Raw genomic sequence first — 20638 nt, forward strand, 5'->3', positions numbered from 1 at the left:
GTTCTTTTAATTTTTTATTTTGAAACAGGGTCCTGCTAAGATGCTGAGACTGGCCTCAAACTTGCAATCCTCCTGCCTCAGTCTCCCAAGTAGCTGAGATTACAGGCATGTGCCACTGTGCCTTTCTATGTTTTGTAATCTTGAAGAACTGAATAAGGGCAAACTAAACAGATAAAATCAAATGCCTTAATTCCTAAATATTAATAATAGCTACAATCACCCTATCCTTCTCTCCCCTCAAGGCCTTGCCTTAACAGTTAGCAAGCCAGCCTATCTTTAACATTATTTTTAATATTATGAAAATCATGACAGTTTACAAGTAGGTATTTTGAAGTTCTTTGTTATAATCTCTGTCAAAATGGATTTCAAGGGGCTGGGGTTGAAGCTCAGTGGTAGAGTACTTGCCTAGCATGTGTGAGGCACTGGGTTCAATTCTTGGCACTACATATAAATAAGTAAAAATAAAGTCCATTGACAACTAAATATATATATATGTATATATATACATATTTATGTAAAGAAAGTGAATTTCAAAGTATATTAATGTTGTAAATAACATTTAACCTAAATAGAAAACAATTATGCAAATGCCTTAGTAAAATCACCTATGCAGAAAAAAAATTCTATTAAGATATTAAAGCAAGCTTAACAGGCCCTCAATCTGGAACCTTTCTTATCCATGAGTTGGTATTAGAAGTATATAAGACAGAAGTAAAATTACAGCTCTAAATTTAGCTAACACAGTCAGAATTATGGCATACACCTGTGATCCCAGTCATGCAGGAGGATCACAAGTTCAAGGCTAGCCTCTATAACTTAGCAAGACCCTGTCTCAAAACTTAAAAAAGGGGGTGTGGGGGTATAGTCCACTGGTAAAGTCCCTCTGGGTTAAATCCCCAGTACTATTAGATAAATGTATGTGTATGTGTGTATGTGTCTGTGTGTGTGTGTACATATTGTTATATGCATATAATTATGTTAAATTTTATATATGCATCAGTAATTCACAGGGGCCCTCAACACACCTGCCCACAGGGACAGGCAAATTAACAAGAGGAATGAAATGGGAGGCCTGTAAAGCTGTAGGAATTGGATTAGACAGTGGAGAATTACAAGTGGCCTGCTCAGTGAAAAAGCAAAGCTGCTATTTAGAGAAATGCCCAGTCAAGTGTCATCAGATACCCTATCAGATATTTTTTCAAAGAAACAGAAATCCAAATTTTAGGTAAAATTTCCAGGTTTTAAGAGTCATCACGTTACCCAGGAGTAGTGGCACACACTTTTAATTCCAGGATCTCAGGAGGCTGAGGCAAAAGCAAGTTCCAGGTCAGCTTTGGCAACTTAGGGAGACCCTCAGCAACTCAGCAAGACCCAATCTCAAATAAAAAATAAATTAAAAGGACAGGGGATTTAGCTCAGTGGTAAACTGCCCCTGGGTTCAATCCCCAGTACCAAAAACCAAAGAGTCATCATGCAGAACTTTCCTCTACTTGTTCTAAATGATAAGATTTTATTATACAGCAATTTAATCTATGCTATCATTTTATAGCTAGTAAAACTGAAAATATTGATTGGGCTTTAAAAATTTAATGTTTTACATTAAACATGATTTTAGAAATAGTCTCCTATTCCAGTGACATATTATCTTACAACATACTATTATTTAAAGGGCATCATAATTTCAATCTTCATGTTGCCAAACATTTTCTAATAGATAAATAAAAGATAAAAGGACAGAATTTGACTTTTCAATTTTAATATAATGAAAATGTATTACAGAAAATAACTTCTGGTTTTTTGTAGCAATTGCATGTGCCATTTTCTACAAAATTAATTTTCATGGAAGTAAAAATACTTTTAAGTATTTGCCATTGTTCATAACTAGGTAACATCTTTAAAAATGTGATCTCCCTCTAGGTTTCATCAACAGCTCTAGTTAAGTTCACCTTGACTCCATGGGTAGTTTTACTTCGTCCCCCTCGAAGACCAGCTATGTAAATCTGGGGCCTGGGCACTCGAGAACTGCCCTCCCTCTTGGACTGGGTGCTAGCATCTTTGGAAGGGTATACCTGTGAGCAATTTTCTCTTCTCATGTGACTAAGATCAGTTTGTACCGAGTGGGTAATTTTCTGACGCAAATTGGCCTAAGTAGAAAGAGAAAACAGGAATTAACATTTCCCTGAAGAACAAATAATATAAAATACCATCAAGTACTAGTTAATTATCTGCCTATCTTTTTTTTTAATTGACAAGGAAATTAACCCTGTAACAGCATTTTATTTAAGAGAAATTAGAGTGAGTTTAATTTTTTATTGGTGCATCATAATTACACATAATAGTGGAACTCACTGTTACATATTTGTTACATGAATATAATATAACAATATAACTCAAGTCAGTTTCATTCCCCAGCACCTCCTCATCTCTCCCCCTGCTTCCCTTCCTCTATTCTACTGGTTAACATAGCATTTTTCTTTCCTTTTTTTGTGTGTGTGTTTTTGTTTTGTTGTTTTGTTTTTGTTTTTTAGCAAGGAAGAAGTAGGTTTGTTACAAAAGCAACAGAGATACAAAGATAGAATTTTCTGGAGAGAGGGGGCCCGAGAGCTGGGAATCCAACATAGCATTTTTCTATAAAATATCAGAATGCTAGAAAATTTAAAACATGATAGAAAATTAAATGTCATTTACTAGGAAGTAGAAAAATATATAAAATGTAGAAAATGAACCCAAAAAAGAACATACAGATTTGAGTTACAATGAGCTCAATTACTTTTTAAAATAATCTTCTAATTCCTGTATTATTGTATTTGGGATTCATATGACTTGAATTTTTTCTACCACACTTGTTTTATTTTTTTTAAGACAAAAATTTCAGATTTATATTGTCTACAAAATATATTCACCCTGTTTTAATATTTTAAAAACTGTTGTTTTTGGTTTATGCTTTACATTATTCTTCATTTTGCTTACTCCCTTGATGGGTTATTAATAAACATGAGGTTAGACATGACACAAGTTGGAAAGCAAAGAGAAGATAATTAAAAGGAAGACAAGGATAGGGGTATAGGTCAGAGGTAGAGCATTTGCCTAGCATGTGTGAAGCCCTAGGTTCAATCCCCAGTGCTGAAGAAAAACAATAAGGAGGCTAAGAATTGATGAGATTATGGGAAAGGCCAAGAAAAAAACTCAGAAGGCATTAGAACATGTGACTGAAGAAGGCGAGAGCTGGATTATAGGAAACACATCAGAGTTTGGGAGGCTGAGGGTACAAACTATTCTTTCCACACACAACAGTTTATTGTCTACATTAATATAACTTTATTATTCCATTGTCTTCACTAGCTTAATTTTACAATTCCAAGAGCCTCCTGCCCAAGTAAATCATTTGACTAAATCCTGAATGACTGTCAACTCTTCAGTGGTAAGCATCAATACACAGTTAAGTCCTAAGATTCTTTTTATCTTTTGCCTCAAAAATCTTTGCAATTGCCACCAAAGCAGCACCAAGCTTTTTCTTGATGCCTACCCAAAACTATTCAGACCTCCATCCAACCCTCCAACCCACCTGAGGCATCAAAAGACCTGCCTTAACAAACTTCACATTCTCAATAAATTCTGAATTTGCTATTCATCCTCTGAGACACTGCCAGTGTTCTCTTAAGGTGGTGTCTCCCTAGTGGCAATAAAACAGTAAACTCAGTTTTGTCTCATCAACAGGTTGGATTGGTAATACTCAGGAAACACAGAATTCAACATAATGCAATTCTGAGGGATAATTAGGTCTAAGATGGAAATAAGAATTAAGTGATGATTTAGGGGTAAGAAGAAAGGATTCTATCAATGTGAAATTTAGCCCCCTGAATACACTCTCTTAACATTGCCAGCCCATACCTATGCTGCCCCCTTTTCCTCTCAAATCCTATGCTGCCATTGCTTCCTTCACTTGACTATTTGTATTTCAAGACCAACTTAAGGTGTTACAATTTAGCATAATTTTTATTTCACTTCTCATACCACTTTTCAAGGTGCTGAGATATTTTTACTGTATCAGTATCACTTGCTATATACTGTTAGCCTCTGAAGAACAAGGTAGTATTACCCAGTACATATTTGATGAACTCAAGTGAGTTTACTAAGTAACAGAAAAGAATATGGGAAAGTGGACACTTCTATAGCAGAGTATCTGCTAGGAATGCTAATGGAACAATGATCTGGTATATATATGAGGACGCTGATCCTTCCTTATCCCAGGAAATCAGAGGACTGAAAAGCTACCAGCAGAGAGGATGGCAACAAAAATTATGTAATTAGTTGGAAGCCTGTTAGAGACTGAACAGTCCAGAACAAAGTCTAGATCTTATATGAAAATAGAACTCTAACTCAACACCTGTACATCAACCAGTCTGGGAACCCAAAAGACAACCTGTAGCTGTAGCAACTGGCCCAGAGTGGGCAGGACTTGACCAGCTTCCCCCCCCCCCTTTTTTTTTTTTGCCCCAACTCAGAACTAACCAAAGAAATATATTTACCAAACCAATCAGGTAAGATGCCCTGCTTTTCATTAGCTTGCCTCCAGTTTTCCCATATCATCAACCTCATCCAAGAACACTGAAGCTTTTCCTCTTTTCTCACTATGGTTTTTCCATCCTCCTGCCTGCTTTATGAGTTCACCAAACTCAAGTAATAGTGCTGACTCCCTCGTCCCAGCAAGTTCTGAATAAACAGCCTCTGTGTGTTCTCATCTGAGTCGTCTTCATTTATTTCCACACCTGGTTTCAGTTAAGGAGTCAAAAGACTACAGATATAAAATATTTTATGTCCTTCATACTGTAACTATTTGATGTTTAAAATGATAAGATGCCATAAAAAGAGACAAGTTGGGGAAATTTCACTGAGCTGGGTAGGAATGAGTGTTTCAAAGACAGGCTTTAAGGATAAGGCTCTTATTTTGATTTTGACTGATAATCAAAAGGATGAGAGTCCAGCATCTAGACAAAAATAGCTATGATTTAACATAAAAAGTTCCAAAAATGAAGGCTATGCTTTAAATGATTAGAATAAGTTAAGAGTGCTTTACAAACTAGCTCCAAGTTTTAAAACTATTAAGACAGAAAGTAACTACTACTGTTCTAGTTACTGGCAGATATAATTTAAGAGTAGTTTCATGCTTCTGTATTTCTATATATGCTTAAAGTTAGAAGACAATCTTACCAAGTAAAGCTGCTAAAATATAAATTATGCTAATTATTTTTGTGTTAGCAAAGAACTGTGTAGAACTCATTTTATATAAATAACATCAACTCTATGAACAACATATTAAAATTCCCCATTTGTAAGTAATTTTTAAAAATATTGTCACAAACCAATTTTATAGCTTTTCTTCTTAATTCCCATTCATTCCATTCATATGATCTCACAATTGTTGGTGGCAATATATGTGTATCCGTCTGTGTACTACTTTCACACTTTGTAATTGGTTTTATGTAATGTTTGTCAACATCTCTCACCTAAAGAAATAGTTTTGTAATTAGTACTTACAAAAAATAAAACTTTTGTAGATAACTAGACAAATACAGTTACAACTGAAAAAAGATTTAAAAATCAAGAATTTTTGAACATGAAATCTACTTGTTAATACAAACAGAAAATAAACTCAAAATTGAATTGGTGAGATAAACATAATTATTCTTCTGAACATTAGAGCTTTGTGCATGATTTTGTAAACTTAACGTAGGAGGTATATTTTGGAAGTGGGAAACATCTTTCCTTTCCTTGGGAAACTCAAATGCCCCTCCACATGTTCCATAACTAGTAGCCTAAGTGAACAATTTGTTGGAAATGGATAGAAATTAAAAATAGTGAATGGAACCACCATTTGACCCAGCTATCCCACTCCTTGGCCTATACCCAAAGGATTTAAAATCAGCATATTACAGAGATACAGCCACATCAATGTTCATAGCTGCTCAGTTCACAATAGCCAGATTGTGGAACCAACCTAGATGTCCTTCAATTGATGAATGGATAAAGAAACTGTGGTATATATATATACAATGGAATATTACTCTGCCATAATGAATGATAAAATTATGGCATTTGCAGGCAAATGGATGAAACTGGAGAATATCATGCTAAGTGAGATAAGTCAATCTCAAAAAACCAAAGGAGGAATGATATCGCTAATAAGTGGATGAGGACACATAATGGGGGGTGGGAAGAGTTAGGGTTAGAGTTAGGTTTAGGGAGGGGGGCAAGAATGGAGGAAGGAAGGACTGTATAGAGGGAAAAGAGGGGTGGGAAGGGTGGGGGGAAGGGAAAAAATAACAGAATGAATCAAACATTACCCTATGTAAATTTATGATTACACAAATGGTATGCCTTTACGCCATGTACAAATAGAGAAACAACATGTATCCCATTTGTGTACAATAATAAAAAAATAAAGAAAAAAAAGAAATTAAAAATAGCTATTAAATATCAGGTATAAATCACATTTGTTTAAACTATCAAAACCTTTTTAGGACTTATCTTGACCTTTATATATACATAGCAGATTAGTGAAGGTTTTTGGAGAGGGGTTGTGTTTTATTTTTTACTGGAATGTACTGATTTTTGGCTGGGGTGCCCAATATTCAGTATTTAGTAATTCCAGGCTACAGAAGATATGGTTATGTTACATGTGACAATGTTGGAGGGAGTGGCAGAGGGTCACAATAAAGGTGAGAGAGACGACATTAAGTTCAAGCACCAGATAATCACAAAGTACCTACCATTTGAAACACTGTCTGCCTTTAAAATTATCGTATGATATGGCAGGGTTGATAAAAATACACTAAAACACAATAATTAAAAGTACTGTACAATACAAGGAAATGGTAAATAAATAAGACAATAAGCTCTCTATGGACTATATAAAGAGAAAACTAGCTTCCAAGGTACTGAAGATCACTGGAGAACAGGTGGGGATTAAGTAGGCAGAAAGAAAGGGAAAAACAAAACCAGATATGCAGGGAAAACTTATGGCTTCATGGAAACTATGCAGTATCTACATACAACATATGGTTATCTGATCCTAGGCTTTGTCTTTGAGCTATTTTACAACTCTGTACCTTGAAAATAAGTGATAAGAAGGCCAAATAATTTTTGACTATAGATATGTACAGTCTGTCCTGTCTTTTTGTATTTGTGTGGTACTGGGGATTGAACCCAGGACCTCACGCGTGCTACACAAGTGCTCTACCCCTAAGTTACATCCCTGGCCCTGTCTATACAGGGTCAAATGACTTCCCTTTCTCCATGTGGAAAAAAAATCAATGTCGCCTTTATTTTCACATTAATTTGAAGATTTTTAATCTAAAAATGGGTCTGTTTTTAGGATTTTCTTTTAAACCAATCAAAACATCTGCCTGAGCAGGGTGTTGGTGGCACGTACCTATAATCCCAATGTCTTGTAAGGTTGAGGCAGGAGGATTGCAAGTTCAAATCCAGCCTCAGCAACTTAGTGAGATCCTAAGCAACTTTGCAAGACCCCGTCTCAAAATAGAACATACAAAAAAGGACTAGAGATGTGGCTCAGTGGTTAAGTGCACCTGAGGGTTCCATTACTTGTACCAAAAAAAAAAAAAAAAAAAAAAATCTGCCTGATTCTCTCACTGACTAACAAATAGGTTATACTCTTTAAAACACGTTCATTTTTATATCTCCACAAGAGTCATGATTTTACACATTCTTTTAAATTTGTTTTTTAACAAACAGAAGACCAGATTAGGTAGGATAGGTCTGAGATCAGTATATAACTCATTGTTTTTGTGAGACTAAGAAGTCATTGTGGGAATTAAGTAATAAAAAAGGACATGTAGGCCTTAAATGTCAAGCCAAGGAGTTTGGATTCCACCTTACAGATAAAACCCTAAATAATTTTAAACTCAGAGTAGAATGGTAAAGGACATTGTTCTAATTACTTATTTAAAATTTCTGTTATATATCTCCTTTCCATAATTTTTAAAGTGTTAGTCCTTTTTTTTCTGAATATTTTTTTCTAAATTACAATTTTGTATAACACAGTATCTAATGAGGCACAAAGTGACATGTATTCAACTTAAGATAAGCAACACTTATAATGCTCATCACAAAGAACTATGATCTTCAGGAACTACAACTTGAACAAATTTGAGAACCACTAACTTAGAAAACTGACTTGGTAGTAATGGGAAAAAATGAACATACCAGTTAGGGGCCAGAAATAACTTTGAGGCTTTTGTGATAAGAAGTCATATTATACCTCCAAAATAATACATAAACTGTAAGTTTTATATATATATATATATACACACATACATATAACATATATTTACATGTATTTTTATTCAAAAGAAATATATACATGGCATTTATAAAAATTCACATGAAAGCTCAAGTTAAAAAAAGATTCTACCATAATGTAATAAAATTAAATATCAATAATAAAGTGTTTTGCGTTGAAAAATAGGAAACATCTTCATAAGTAAGTTAATAAATATAAATAATCTATAAGCTAAAGAAGAAATCATCTTAAAGGGAAATACTTAGATCTGAACAAAAGTGAAAATAACTAGAAGTGTAAGTAGTAGAATGAAAAGGAAATTTATTTCACTGCATAAAAAGGCTAAAAATTAATGAGTTAAGTATCTAGCTGAGGAGTTCGAAAATAAACAGAATGAAGTAAAGCAATTAAAGAGAATAATAAAGATCAGAGCAGGAAATAAGAAATGAAAGCAAAGATGAAATAGATTAACAAAGTTGAAAGCTGATTCTTTTAAAAAACTGAGAAAATAGTTCTCTGGCAAGATTAATCTAAACCAAAATCAAAATAAACAATCAATAAAAATAAAATGACATACTAAAAAAATTAAGAATACTCTAGCAAGATTAATCAAAAGAAAAAGAGAAGAATAAAAATAACAATGTTTGGAATTAAAACAGGTTTAAGACAATGTGAAGAGTAAACAAAAAACATTCTGGAATCTTCATTAGTAAAAAACTTAATTCCTAGAAAATTTAAACTGTCTGATACAAAAAGAAATAGAATTGTACCTGAAAATCCTATAATCACAAAAGTATTTAAAATTGGTAGTCAAATGAGTACTTATAATTTTTATAATCAAAGAAGCCCAGAAAGCTTTACAAGCATATTTTATCAGATTATTCCAATATTAAATAAATGCAGAGAAAAGAAAACATAACATATTCACACTCACTAGTAAGACATGTATAACCTTAACATCAAAACAAGAGAGGAGAGTAAGAAGAAAGGAAATGCATAGGTCAGTCTCACTCAGTAGTATAGATATAAAAATTCTAAGGAAAAATAAAAAAGATGACCAGAGAATATATATTTTTTAATGAAATAAATCAGTACCAGGTTAGATCAATCTACAGAATAAAATGTTGGCTTAATCTTAGAAATAAATTAATATATAGTAATTTACCACATTGCAGAAAAAAATAAAAGTCACACAAAAGCTCAAAAAATACAGAAACTGTTGATATAATTCAGTAACCATTCATATGAAAAACTTTCAGCAAGGAGGATTAAAGGAGAAACCTTAACCTGATAAAACAAAATCCATGGAAAACAACAAACCACAATCATGAAATATCAAAAATATCTTTCTGAGATAAGAAAGAAGATAATAGTACCCATTTGAGCCACTTCTATCTAATATTGTACTAAGGTAAGAATAAAAGTATAAAATACATATATTACAATAGCTTCCATATGTACTGAAGGTCACTGGAAAATAGCTATGACATTAAATTGTTGCTGGAATTTTATACCCAGTTAAATTCATTTTCTAGAATGTATTCTCACTGATATTTAGAGGGAGGGAGGGAGGGGGAGAGAGAGAGAGAGAGAATATATAAAGTATATAGGCTCACAGTATGGCCCTAGACATACATTAGCTAGCACTCATTCTAACTGGGAAACGATAGACTACAGAGATGAACTATATCTGCCTCTATTATTAAGCAGTATCAAGTCCAATTTTCAACTCACCCAAAAAAACTGGGAAATTTTTATTAATCTTTAATTTTAAAAAACAACATTAAAAAAACAGTAAAAATTAAAAGAAACTGGAACTTCCCAGTAACATACCTAGAGAACAACCTGTAGCAGTGGTAGAAGAGATTTAATTTAGCTGTTGATTGTTCTCTAGTCTCACAGTGATGGAAGCTGCACATTTTTCAAAGGGACAGAAAAGCTGCTGGAGATTCAAGTTCTCCTGGCAGCAATCCGAAGCAAACTAAGGATCTGGAGGTCTTTGCCATCCCAAGATCTGAGTGACATATTTTTGAAGGATGTGTGATGTTCAATCTTAAGTGTGACAAAAACTGACAAGCAGAAAGCTTATGTACTCAGTGAGAGTAAATGTTTGCATCCAAGTGATGTTTATTTTGAAGATGTGATACTATCTTTTACTGAAAATACTGGTTCCCATGTTGAAGCTTTCTAGGAATTATAGTGCATTTGACTCATTTGACTCTTCTCATATGCTTCTGAGAATTTCATGAAGCCTTCTCAACTAAGGCTACCCATACCAGACTTTCCAGGAGGAAAGAGAATTTCTTAATGCAATTTTCCCAAGTAGAACAAGTGTAACAGGGTACATGAATTCTGACTGTTGACACTTATATACTCTGGATTTCCTGGAGAGGTGAGTAATCAGACAAATTAAGCCCTGAAAACCTTATGTGTGAGCCTGACCCAGCAGTTATGGATCAGTTCTACATGAAAGATGGTGTTTCAGCAGAGGATGTCACTCATGAGGGTATAATTAGTGGCCTAATACCTGATTGTTATGGTTTAGATATGAGGTGTTCCCCAAAAGTTCATGTGTGAGACCATGCAAGAAAATTTAGAGGTGAAATGATTGGGTTATATAAGAGTCTTAATCTAATCAGTGAGTGTACTTATCCCTGATGGGATTAACTGGGTGGTAACTATAGGCAGGTAGGGTATGGCTGGAGGAGGTGAGTCACTGAGGGTGTGCCTTTGGGGTTTATATTTTGTTGTGGTAAGGGAGAGCTCTTTTTTCTACTTCCTGGTGCAATGTTATGAGCTGCTTTCCTCTGCCACACCCTTTTGCCATGGTGTTCTGCCTCACCACTGGCCTATAACAATGGAGTTGGCCCTGTACCGACTTGGATTTCTGAAACTATGAGTGCCAAATAAACTTTTCCTCCTCTAAAATTGTTCTAGTCAGGTCTTTTGGTCACAGCAGCAAGAAAGGTGACCAAAACACTGGTTCTGCCATTAATGCACATTGTTCAATCCCTGACAGAATTCGGTGAATAGAATGAAACTGAATGGAACTTAACTACAGATTTGGATTTTTTTTTTTTTTTAGCTTTGAAAGGAACTTAAGCCAGACATCCTATGATGACTTGATTAAGAAAGTCATGAAAGTCTTCAAACAGGAAAATTTGTGACTACCATTTGTACTCAGAGTTCTAAATGTCACAGAATACTTTCTTCACCCCAAAAGACTAAAGGTTGAAGAACTGAAAACTGAAGAAACAACAGTGAAGGTGATTAACAAAAAAATACAAAAAGAAAATAAACAGAGATAGTGGTAGCTGCTTTCTGGAGATGGATACCCTGGAACTATGATTTCCATAACTACCATGTCATAGTTGCATGAAGACCTAGATGTAATGATAGTGTAATCATTTCAAATTGTGTGCATTATTATATCAAGGAGCTACATATCTTGCATGAAAGCTTTCTCTTGTGTATTCTATGCCATTATTGCTATGAAATTGAAATGTTTGTAGAAAAAATCTGCTATATGAAACTTCACAATGCAGGAGAAAACAATTCAGTTTGGTTTACATAGTGTAATATTTCTCCAGGTATCATCCAAAATTCCCCACAGGGCTTTCTTCCTCATTAAATACTGGTCTCAGCATAACCCTCTGGGACATTAAATTGCTGCTGGAATTTTATATCCATTTAAATCCATTTTCTAGAATGTATTCTCACTGATGTTATTGAAACCAATTTCTTCTTCATACAGACACTTTTTGCAACAGCAAATGAAGTATTTCTTCAAAGAGTATTCTTCTTTTAAAAAATAATTGCAGTTATTCATTTTGTTACTATTTTAAAATTATTTATCCCTGCATTTGAAGTTCTCTAATTTCTTTTTGATGTCTCTCCCTTATTCTCCCCCTGAAATAAAGTAATACACTGTTTTAAAAAATATATAAAATCTGGGGAAAATAACTATTACTGTTTGCTGATATTATGACTGCTCACATTGAAAAAACTAACAGACTCAAAATATCAAATTAGTAAGACTCTTGGAACTAATAAGGGAGTTTAATAAGGTTGCTGAATATGAAGTCAATATGAAGAATTAATCTTCTTTTCATAATATAAGCAATAATCAATTAAAATTCAATTCTAAAAATTAACAGCATTTAGAATAGCAAACAATAACATAAAATCTCTACAGATGATAACAAAATATGTAGTCATTTCTAGGAAAAATTATAAAACTGCATTGAAGTTTTAGGATAGGGAGACAATGTTGTAAAAATGTCAGATTCTTTCTTATCTACATATAAAAGGCAATTTCAACCACAATTCCTTCAAGTATTTTTATGAAATTTGACAATGTACTTCTCAAATATGTATGAAATATAAGAGTCAAGTAAAGCCAAGACTTTTTAGAGAACACAGAATGAGAGAACTTACTCTATTAGATACCAAGACACATTATAAAGCTATAAGATATCAGTACAGAAATTGTTTTAAAATTGAGAAATTGTGCCCAAAGCAGTGACAAACATCTATAATTCCAGTGGTGTGGAAGGCTGAGACAGGAGGATTCCAAGTTCAATGCTAGCCTCAGCAAGCAACTTAGCAAGGCCCTGTCACAAAATAAAGAAAAAGGGTTGGGATGCAGCTCAGTGGTAAAGCACCCCTGGGTTAAATCCCCAGTGGGGAAAAAAAAAACATATAAAACAAAACAAAAATCTTTGTAATATCCAAATAGATTAAAGTCATGAAACATGATAAAATAAAACAGAAAAAAATATAAAAGAATCATCTTAGGACAGACAAGGATTTCTAAAACAAGACTTCAAAAACAATACAGACTTTAAAGAGAAAAAATTATAGATTTGACTACATTAAAACTAAAGAAGTGTCTTCAATAAAGGACTGCACTGGGGCTGGGGAGATAGCTCAGTCGGTATAGTGCTTTCCTTGCAAGCACAGGGCCCTGGGTATGATCCCCAGCACACACACACACACACACAAAAAAAAAAAAAAGAGAGAGAAAAGGACTGCACTGACAAAGTTAACAGAGAAGTGAAAGACTTAGAAAAACCATATAAATTTGCTTAACTTATAAATGATTAACATTTAGAATAAAAAATTGCTAATCAACAAATTAAAGGCAGAAAAATATATGAAAAAATGGCAAGAGTTATGAATAGTTGATATGTAGAAGTGGAAACTTAAATGACTAAATACAAAAGAGATGCTGAACTTCACTAGCAGAAAATGTACATGAAACAATACTGAGATAATATTTTAATTAATCAAATTATCAAAACTTACAAACCAAGTAATAGCAAATGCTGGCAGGATTATTTGTGCCAAGCTTCATATGCTCAAGTTAAATTGGTACAAACATTTTGAGAGTAATCTCTCAGTTGAGCCAAATATTGTAGGTCTACAATGTGGCCCACATACAGAAGGACACTAAACAGACAAGACCAATGTCTTGCCACAACAAGAGAAAGCTAGTTCTCTCACAGAACTGTTTGATTCAAAAGATAAAACTGGAATGTCACAAAGCAGACTGAAGCACAATCTCAGAACAGTGACAAAACTGAGCTGTCCATAGTCCTGACCACCAAAGTGCCTTCCCACTCCCTCCCCAGATGACGCTGTTTCTTTCAGATCTTCCCACCCTTGTATTCGGACTACCTCTGTGCTTCGCTGCCACCAGCCCTACAGTTGCTTGGATCTCTGCTGGCCAGATCAGTGGTACCAAAACTCATCTGCTTTGTAGTTAAAATGTGGATAAAATTAGTAAACACAAGCAGGGCATGGTGGCACATGCCTGTAATCCCAGCAACTGGGGAGGCTGAGGCAGGAGGATCATAAGTTCAAAGCCAACCTTAGCAATGGTAAGGGGTTAAATAACTCAGTGAGACCCTGTCTTTAAATAAAATACAAAATAGGGCTGGGATGTGGTTCAGAGGTCAAGAGCTCCTGAGTTCAATTCCCAGTACCTTAAAAAAGAAAAAAAAAAAAAAAAAAACCACTAAATATTTGAAATCATGTTATTTCAAAATGGTTTTTATTTTAGTGTGTTTAAAAGTTCAATGAAAGAAAAGAGAGACAAAATGAAGAATTAAAAGGTGAACAATGATGATGAGAGTCAAAAAGAAAAAAATAAGAAAATATGGCATTAGAATGTGATTTCCACAGGCTTTTTATCTGTTTTATTTGCAGTCAATTTCCATGTGCCATGAGTAATTATTGGTACACAGTAAGTGGCTTGCTAAATATCTGATGAATGAATTAAAGAACAGGCATAGGCATACAAGAAACATCTTTTGATTCATTTTGTGGTCTTTCACCTACTAGGAATTAAATCTGTTAAATTGTTTTGTAACTCTGAGAATAAATACATTGTCATCTATGTTATCTGTGCTGAGCTGCATTCATTTTAGATGTAGAAATACTATAGTCTCAACTATTCAATTAAATACTCTTTCTCTTTCAGAGTTTTCCAGTCTGTTAATTCATCAGTTTGACTCTATATCTTATTTTCATTATTCTTTCTGGATTCCATTATTTTCCATCCTCAGATGTGAATCCCTTTCAGATAACCTATAAAGACCCTAATCTGTACTTGTCACTGCTTGAACTTGGAAACTATTTTAAAATAAAGTATAACTTTTAAATAAAACACACTTTTAAATTTCATAAATTCTTAAAATATTAATCTTGCTTACCTGAGAATATGGAACAAGTGTTTCAAACTGTTGATGAAGTTCCAAAAGCTGAATTAACTCTGCATTTTTTTTTGCTTTTCCTTTAATTATATCAATGTAGTTTTCAGGATTTTCTGCAAATGAATATGCAGCATCTCTGGTGTTGAATGTATAATAATTTTCTTTATATTTCAAAATTCCAATTGTTGGATTTCCTAAAATTGAGGAAAAGAATTGAATCAGGTATGAAATATTAAGTGATTCTTGTTGGCAATATACCCATGAACCCTTCCCAGTACATTCCATTTTAACATATTGCTTTATTTTGTTAAAATGTTATAATTAACAACTTCAAATTATGTATTTGTGATAATTTATGTGAAACTATAACTATTTCTTAGTTTTTTTAAAAGTATAGTTTTGGTGTATTTAGTGTAGAAGTACTATCCACTATCTAGATGAAAGATATTTAAGAATTACTTATGAAAAGCTAGTCATTTAGCAGATTTTTCAAGTCTACTTTAACTACTAAAGGAATGTTTTTAAAATAACCATGAAAGCTACAAAAATGGGACATCTTTTGCAAAACACAAATATTGCATGCTATAAAATATTTCCCACTGTAAAAAGATTCTATAGATTATTAAATATTCACATCGTTTATAAAAATTATACAGAAAGCAGTGATATTATCTTGTTCATTTATTCTTTCATTTATTTAACAAATATTTATTGACTCCGTTTTTGGTACTAAGTATATGAAAGAAAACAAATTCCCTGCTCTCAACAATCAGAAATATATCATAGCCCAAAGTGTGACCAGCATTATGGGGGTATGGGGGGAGTTAAACACATAATAAAGAGGAGGATGAGATTGATATTTTAAACTGGGTAATTATGGAAGACTTGGTAAAGTGAAGGAGGAAGGCATGCAGTTATGACGGGATTGAGGGGAAGTTTTACAGGTCCAGAGAATTCCAATTACACAGGCTCCAAAGTGAAAGTGGACTTAGAATGTTCAAGAACAGGCCAGTGTGGATCTCTAGTCCCAGCAATTCAGCTGACAGGAAGATTACTTAAGCCCACTAGTTCAAGATCAACCTGAACAACATAGCAGGACCCTGTTTTGTTTTGTTTAAAAAAGAATGTTTAAGAACAGTAAAAAGTCCACTGCTGCTGGAGTCGTATGAAGGAGGGACAGATAGGCAATGAATTCAGTGAAGTCACCTAAAAAGGACTATGACTGGTAACCCAGTGCCACCTTGGCATTTAAGCCACATAGTCTGCACTCCCAAATGCAGAAGTTCTACCAAATCCCTCTGAGGTAATGCAAGTGGCTGCTGCCCAGAAAATAATGTAGTAAACAGAAATAATTTAGTATACAGGAAAAGTAAGGAGGACCAGCTCATTCAGGGGGGTGTCTGAAACTCACAGCCCTTTAAGCCCCTCTATTTTCCTATTTCTCTCTTTCTTAGAAACATAGTTCTTAGGAGCTGGATGGTACCATACATACCTCCTGCTTAATTCTTTCTGTTTTCCTAAGGAGAAACTGAGTTTACAGAAGGCATAAGATTTGCTAAAGGTTACCTGAGACTAACTGAGACAAGAAACCTGAATCATCCTGAGTCCTGGTTCATATGTCATGCCAGTCTACACAGTAATTTTTGTATAATAATTTATTTCATCTCAATGACTCATTTACTCTATTTTGGAGAAGCCCTAATAACCCATACATGATAGAGAGAAATTTTACTTGATAATATATTAGCTGCTTCTTTAATAGGATCTTAGAGGGAAATCCTGATCTATGTTAATGAAATATAATTACAGAGTGACAAGAATATTTTTAAATAAACTCATGAGTCATTAGGTACTGCTCTTTGAGTAATTACTTTGGAAGATGATATATTTTTAGTAATTCTATGTGACATTTCTGGAATCCTTCGGTGGGCATTGAATTATTCCCTTTCTATGGTACTATAGTGTTCACATTTTATAATACAAGTTGAGCATCCCCAATCTGAAAATCCAAAACCTGAAATGCTCCAAAATCTGAAACTTTTTGAATGCCAATACTATGTCACAAGTGTAAAATTCTACACCTAACTTCATATGATGGGTCATGATCAAAACACAGGCCCACTAAGATTTCTGTCAGATTATGTGTTCATGATACATAGGAACACAAGTGAATTCTGTATTTTGCTGGGTCTCATCCCCAAGACATCTCATTATATATATGTAAATGTTCCAAAAGCCAAGTATTTCAGATAAGAAATACTCATTCTGTATACATATTCTATTACTTATCATTTAAAGTCTCTTGTTCATGTCAGTGTACCAAATTATATTCTAGGCACCTTCAAGACAAAGATACTGTCTGGATCATTTTTGTAGCTCCTTTCCTAGAGTTCACCATCTGATTCCATCCAGTTTCAAAATATGAATAAGTCAGTGACAATGTCAAGTAACTGTTTAAACTACAAAGGATGCTAATCAAAACAGTTTTATCCTGAAAGCTAGCCCACAGATTGGCCAGTGCAATGAAAATGGGCTTAGAGAAGAGGGAAAAAAAAAAAAAAAAACAAAGTTTTTCATACAGAGAAAAAAATGGGTAAGGGAGAACAATATTATTTTCAACAATATACCTGGAAGGAGAAGACCATCTGTTGTAGCAAATGTGTAACCACAAAATCCCCGATATTGAATTAACAATTTCTCAAAATTTGCTATTGTTTCTGGGAAAAGCCATTCCAGTTTTCTGAAGTCTGTCAAATGTACTCTATCTTCTAAAATGAAAGAATAAGATAGGAAAAGCTTTCATTCAGTGAGAAGACTAAATTTTCCAAATAAATAAACATTTTGTTATCATTTTGTTCTTTTCCTGACAAAAACTTCATACTCACAAACCTAATGCATCTCTTGAAGGACCAATTGGGTCTTGAAGGACCCAATTAACTTTAAAGGGCTAAAATTTATGAGTTTATAAGTTTTCAACATGAATTTAAAGTAGAAAAAGAGCAAATAATGTTCTAAAAACTAGAGCTTTATTTATACCAAATACAGTAAGGATTAATATCCTTTTCTATTACATATCAATAACAAAATCACTAATTCTGTGATAGAAACACAGTCACACAGAAAATCATTGTTAACCAAAACATGAAGAATAACACTAGGAGTGGTTATTGCCAGATAGTAAGATATCCAGTTGACATATTCTGTTTGCCACATGTTCTATAATGAGCATTAGTATTTTACAATCAAAAAAGATGTCTAATACTTTAACAAAAAGATGTAACATGAAAAATTAAGACAAAAGAATGATTTCATTCTAGAGGGAATTTAAAACAAAAAGGAGAAAATAATGGTTTCCATTACCCATATGTTCTTTTATTCTACACACATCTGTTTTCACTGTCACATCATCAAGAAGTCTTTGCATTAATTTGTCAGGAAAGAGAAGTTCATGAGTACCCAGGAATGGCTCCAGGTGACTGGTTAAACTACTGAGGACACTAATCAAAACAGTTTCATCCTGAAAGCTAGTCCACAGACTGGCCAGTGCAATGAAGATGGGCTGGAAGAAGGAAAAAGTTAAAAATATAACTATGTGATAAAATTATAAAAGCATTGTACTCTTAAAAATTAATACAATGTCATTTGTAAAGAAATTAATTCTTCCTTAAGTCAAGCAAAAATCTCAGGGAACTAGACAAGAGACTAGACAGAAAACTGACTCATAAATTATGAGAAAATAAACTCATTTTATTTCAAAGCATTTTATTTTGGTATGAGTGTTATAAAGTTAATTCACTCAAAAAGTCACACACATTTGACAACTTAAGAAAAATTTATGGACATTTCACCTCAAAAGGTTAAGGGAAGAATAAATACACTTGTTTTAAAAAGCTAAATGTTGTGACTCATTATAGTAGATTTATCTGGCCTAATCATGATTCAAGAGTCTGGAAAGTATAGAGATATCTTAGGGCATGTTTGTGAGCTGCAAATTAAAGATTTTTGATCAGTGAAATAAGATTTCTTTTACTCACAATAAAGATTACTAATTTACAGAACCAATGAAAAATCTATCAGGCCCTGCATATAAGCTGAACAACTTAGCCTTTTGTTTCTTTGTTTTTAAAAACAAACATTGAGGGGCTGGAGATATAGCTCAGTTGGTAGAGTGCTCGCCTAGCATGCACTAGGCCCTGGGTTTAATCCCCAGCACCACCAAAAAACAAAAAACAAAAAAACAAACATTGGGAATGACTGCAGAAGGTAGAAGAGTCTCAAATGGTCTATACAATATGCATGCACCTTTTAAACCTGCTTGCTCAGATAAGGGCTGTTGAGTTCATTCAAGAAATAGTGCAGAGAATCAGAAAGTCAATAGAAGAGCATTCCTGGTAAACAAAGAGAGTATTATCTTTCTCTTTAGAAAGGTCACAAGTTACATCACCTCTGTGCTAGAGGCAACTTCAGACCAGCTACTATGAATACATTTCCAACACTATACTGTGGATTATTTCTGTTATCATAGCCAGTACTAATATTTTCACACTGTAGATCTGCATTTACTTTAGCAGCAATTGCTCAGGAGAATGCTCTCATAATATAGCAGATGCTACTATAAAATAACCATAAAGAACAGGATTGACTTGTATAAAACTGTTATGTTAAATAACTGAATATAATTATAAGAACTTCTGATCCAATTTTACAGGACTTAAGAAATTCACCCTTAATAAAGTCAAAGTTGATGACAAATACTTACAAAGACTTGTGATGTTGGAACAGCTGTTCTTGATTTTACAGTGGATTTTAAATGTTCCAATTGGGCTCCTAACTGTTTTATCATAATTTCCACTTCTTGAGCACAAGTAATTATATCTGACTATGAAGACAACATAATTTACATTAATATTTTTACAATTTAACTAAAAAAAATTACATGTGTTTTAAGCCCTACTTGTTCCCCACACCCTCTGAGGGTAAGCTTAGTGACAGGAGCTCTACTCTCTATGGTAATCCTCAACAACTAGAATAGTACCGGCAATGGATGATGCTTCAGAAATATATGTGGGATTGGTGAATCTTTTAAAATACAATGAATATACTTTTTCTCAAATATACACAAGTATACTAAAATATTAAATCTAATTCCTGAGAAGTGGATCCCCAGGAATCCACTTTGTATAGTTATACGGCTATTATATCCAATTATTCAATGATGACATTAATGAAGTGTTCCTCCAAAAACTATTTTGATACCAAGTCCTAATAAATTATAGAAATTCTTAAAAGTCACAGCATTAAAAGAAAAACAATATATTTTTATACAATTTGAGGATCTGAAAATAAGTTGCTAAATTTGAAATAATCATAAACATTTGTTCTATGTGCTAAGTACCATATAAAATATATACAAATACCAAAAAGAGGTAAGTATGACTAAGGAAAAACAAATAGAAAAGTAAGTAAGGCCAAGCACAGTGGCTCATGTCTATAATCCCAGTGGCTCAGGAGGCTGACAAGAGGATCTTGAGTTCTAAAGCCAGCTTCAGCAACTTAATGAGGCCCTAACCAATTTGGCAAGACCCTGTCTTTAAATAAAATACAACAAAAAGACAGGGGA

The 20638-nt window shown here is 33.6% G+C and overlaps 1 protein-coding gene and 1 pseudogene across 5 annotated transcripts in view; one reads left to right on the forward strand and one right to left on the reverse strand.

The window, feature by feature from the left end:
• Window positions 1–660: 660 nt before the first annotated feature.
• Cfap206 (cilia and flagella associated protein 206) overlaps window positions 661–20638 on the reverse strand; it is a 43693-nt gene continuing 23715 nt past the window's right edge. For 3 of the 5 annotated variants that reach the window (XM_047558547.1, XM_047558550.1, XM_047558546.1), the window contains 6 exons: window positions 19778–19897; window positions 18379–18577; window positions 17646–17786; window positions 15019–15212; window positions 5364–5507; window positions 661–2144 (listed from right to left, as the gene is read on the reverse strand). In XM_047558547.1, coding sequence (XP_047414503.1) covers window positions 1914–2144; window positions 5364–5507; window positions 15019–15212; window positions 17646–17786; window positions 18379–18577; window positions 19778–19897 — 1029 coding nt within the window. In that variant the 3' untranslated portion in view covers window positions 661–1913. The remainder of the gene's footprint in view (window positions 2145–5363; window positions 5508–15018; window positions 15213–17645; window positions 17787–18378; window positions 18578–19777; window positions 19898–20638) is intronic. The other 2 variants (XM_047558549.1, XM_047558548.1) reach the window with 2 other exon arrangements.
• Window positions 10207–11404, forward strand: LOC124988435 (S-adenosylmethionine decarboxylase proenzyme-like; annotated as a pseudogene).

Source organism: Sciurus carolinensis, chromosome 7 (assembly GCF_902686445.1).
Source record: "Sciurus carolinensis chromosome 7, mSciCar1.2, whole genome shotgun sequence".
Taxonomy (NCBI): Eukaryota; Metazoa; Chordata; class Mammalia; order Rodentia; family Sciuridae; genus Sciurus; species Sciurus carolinensis.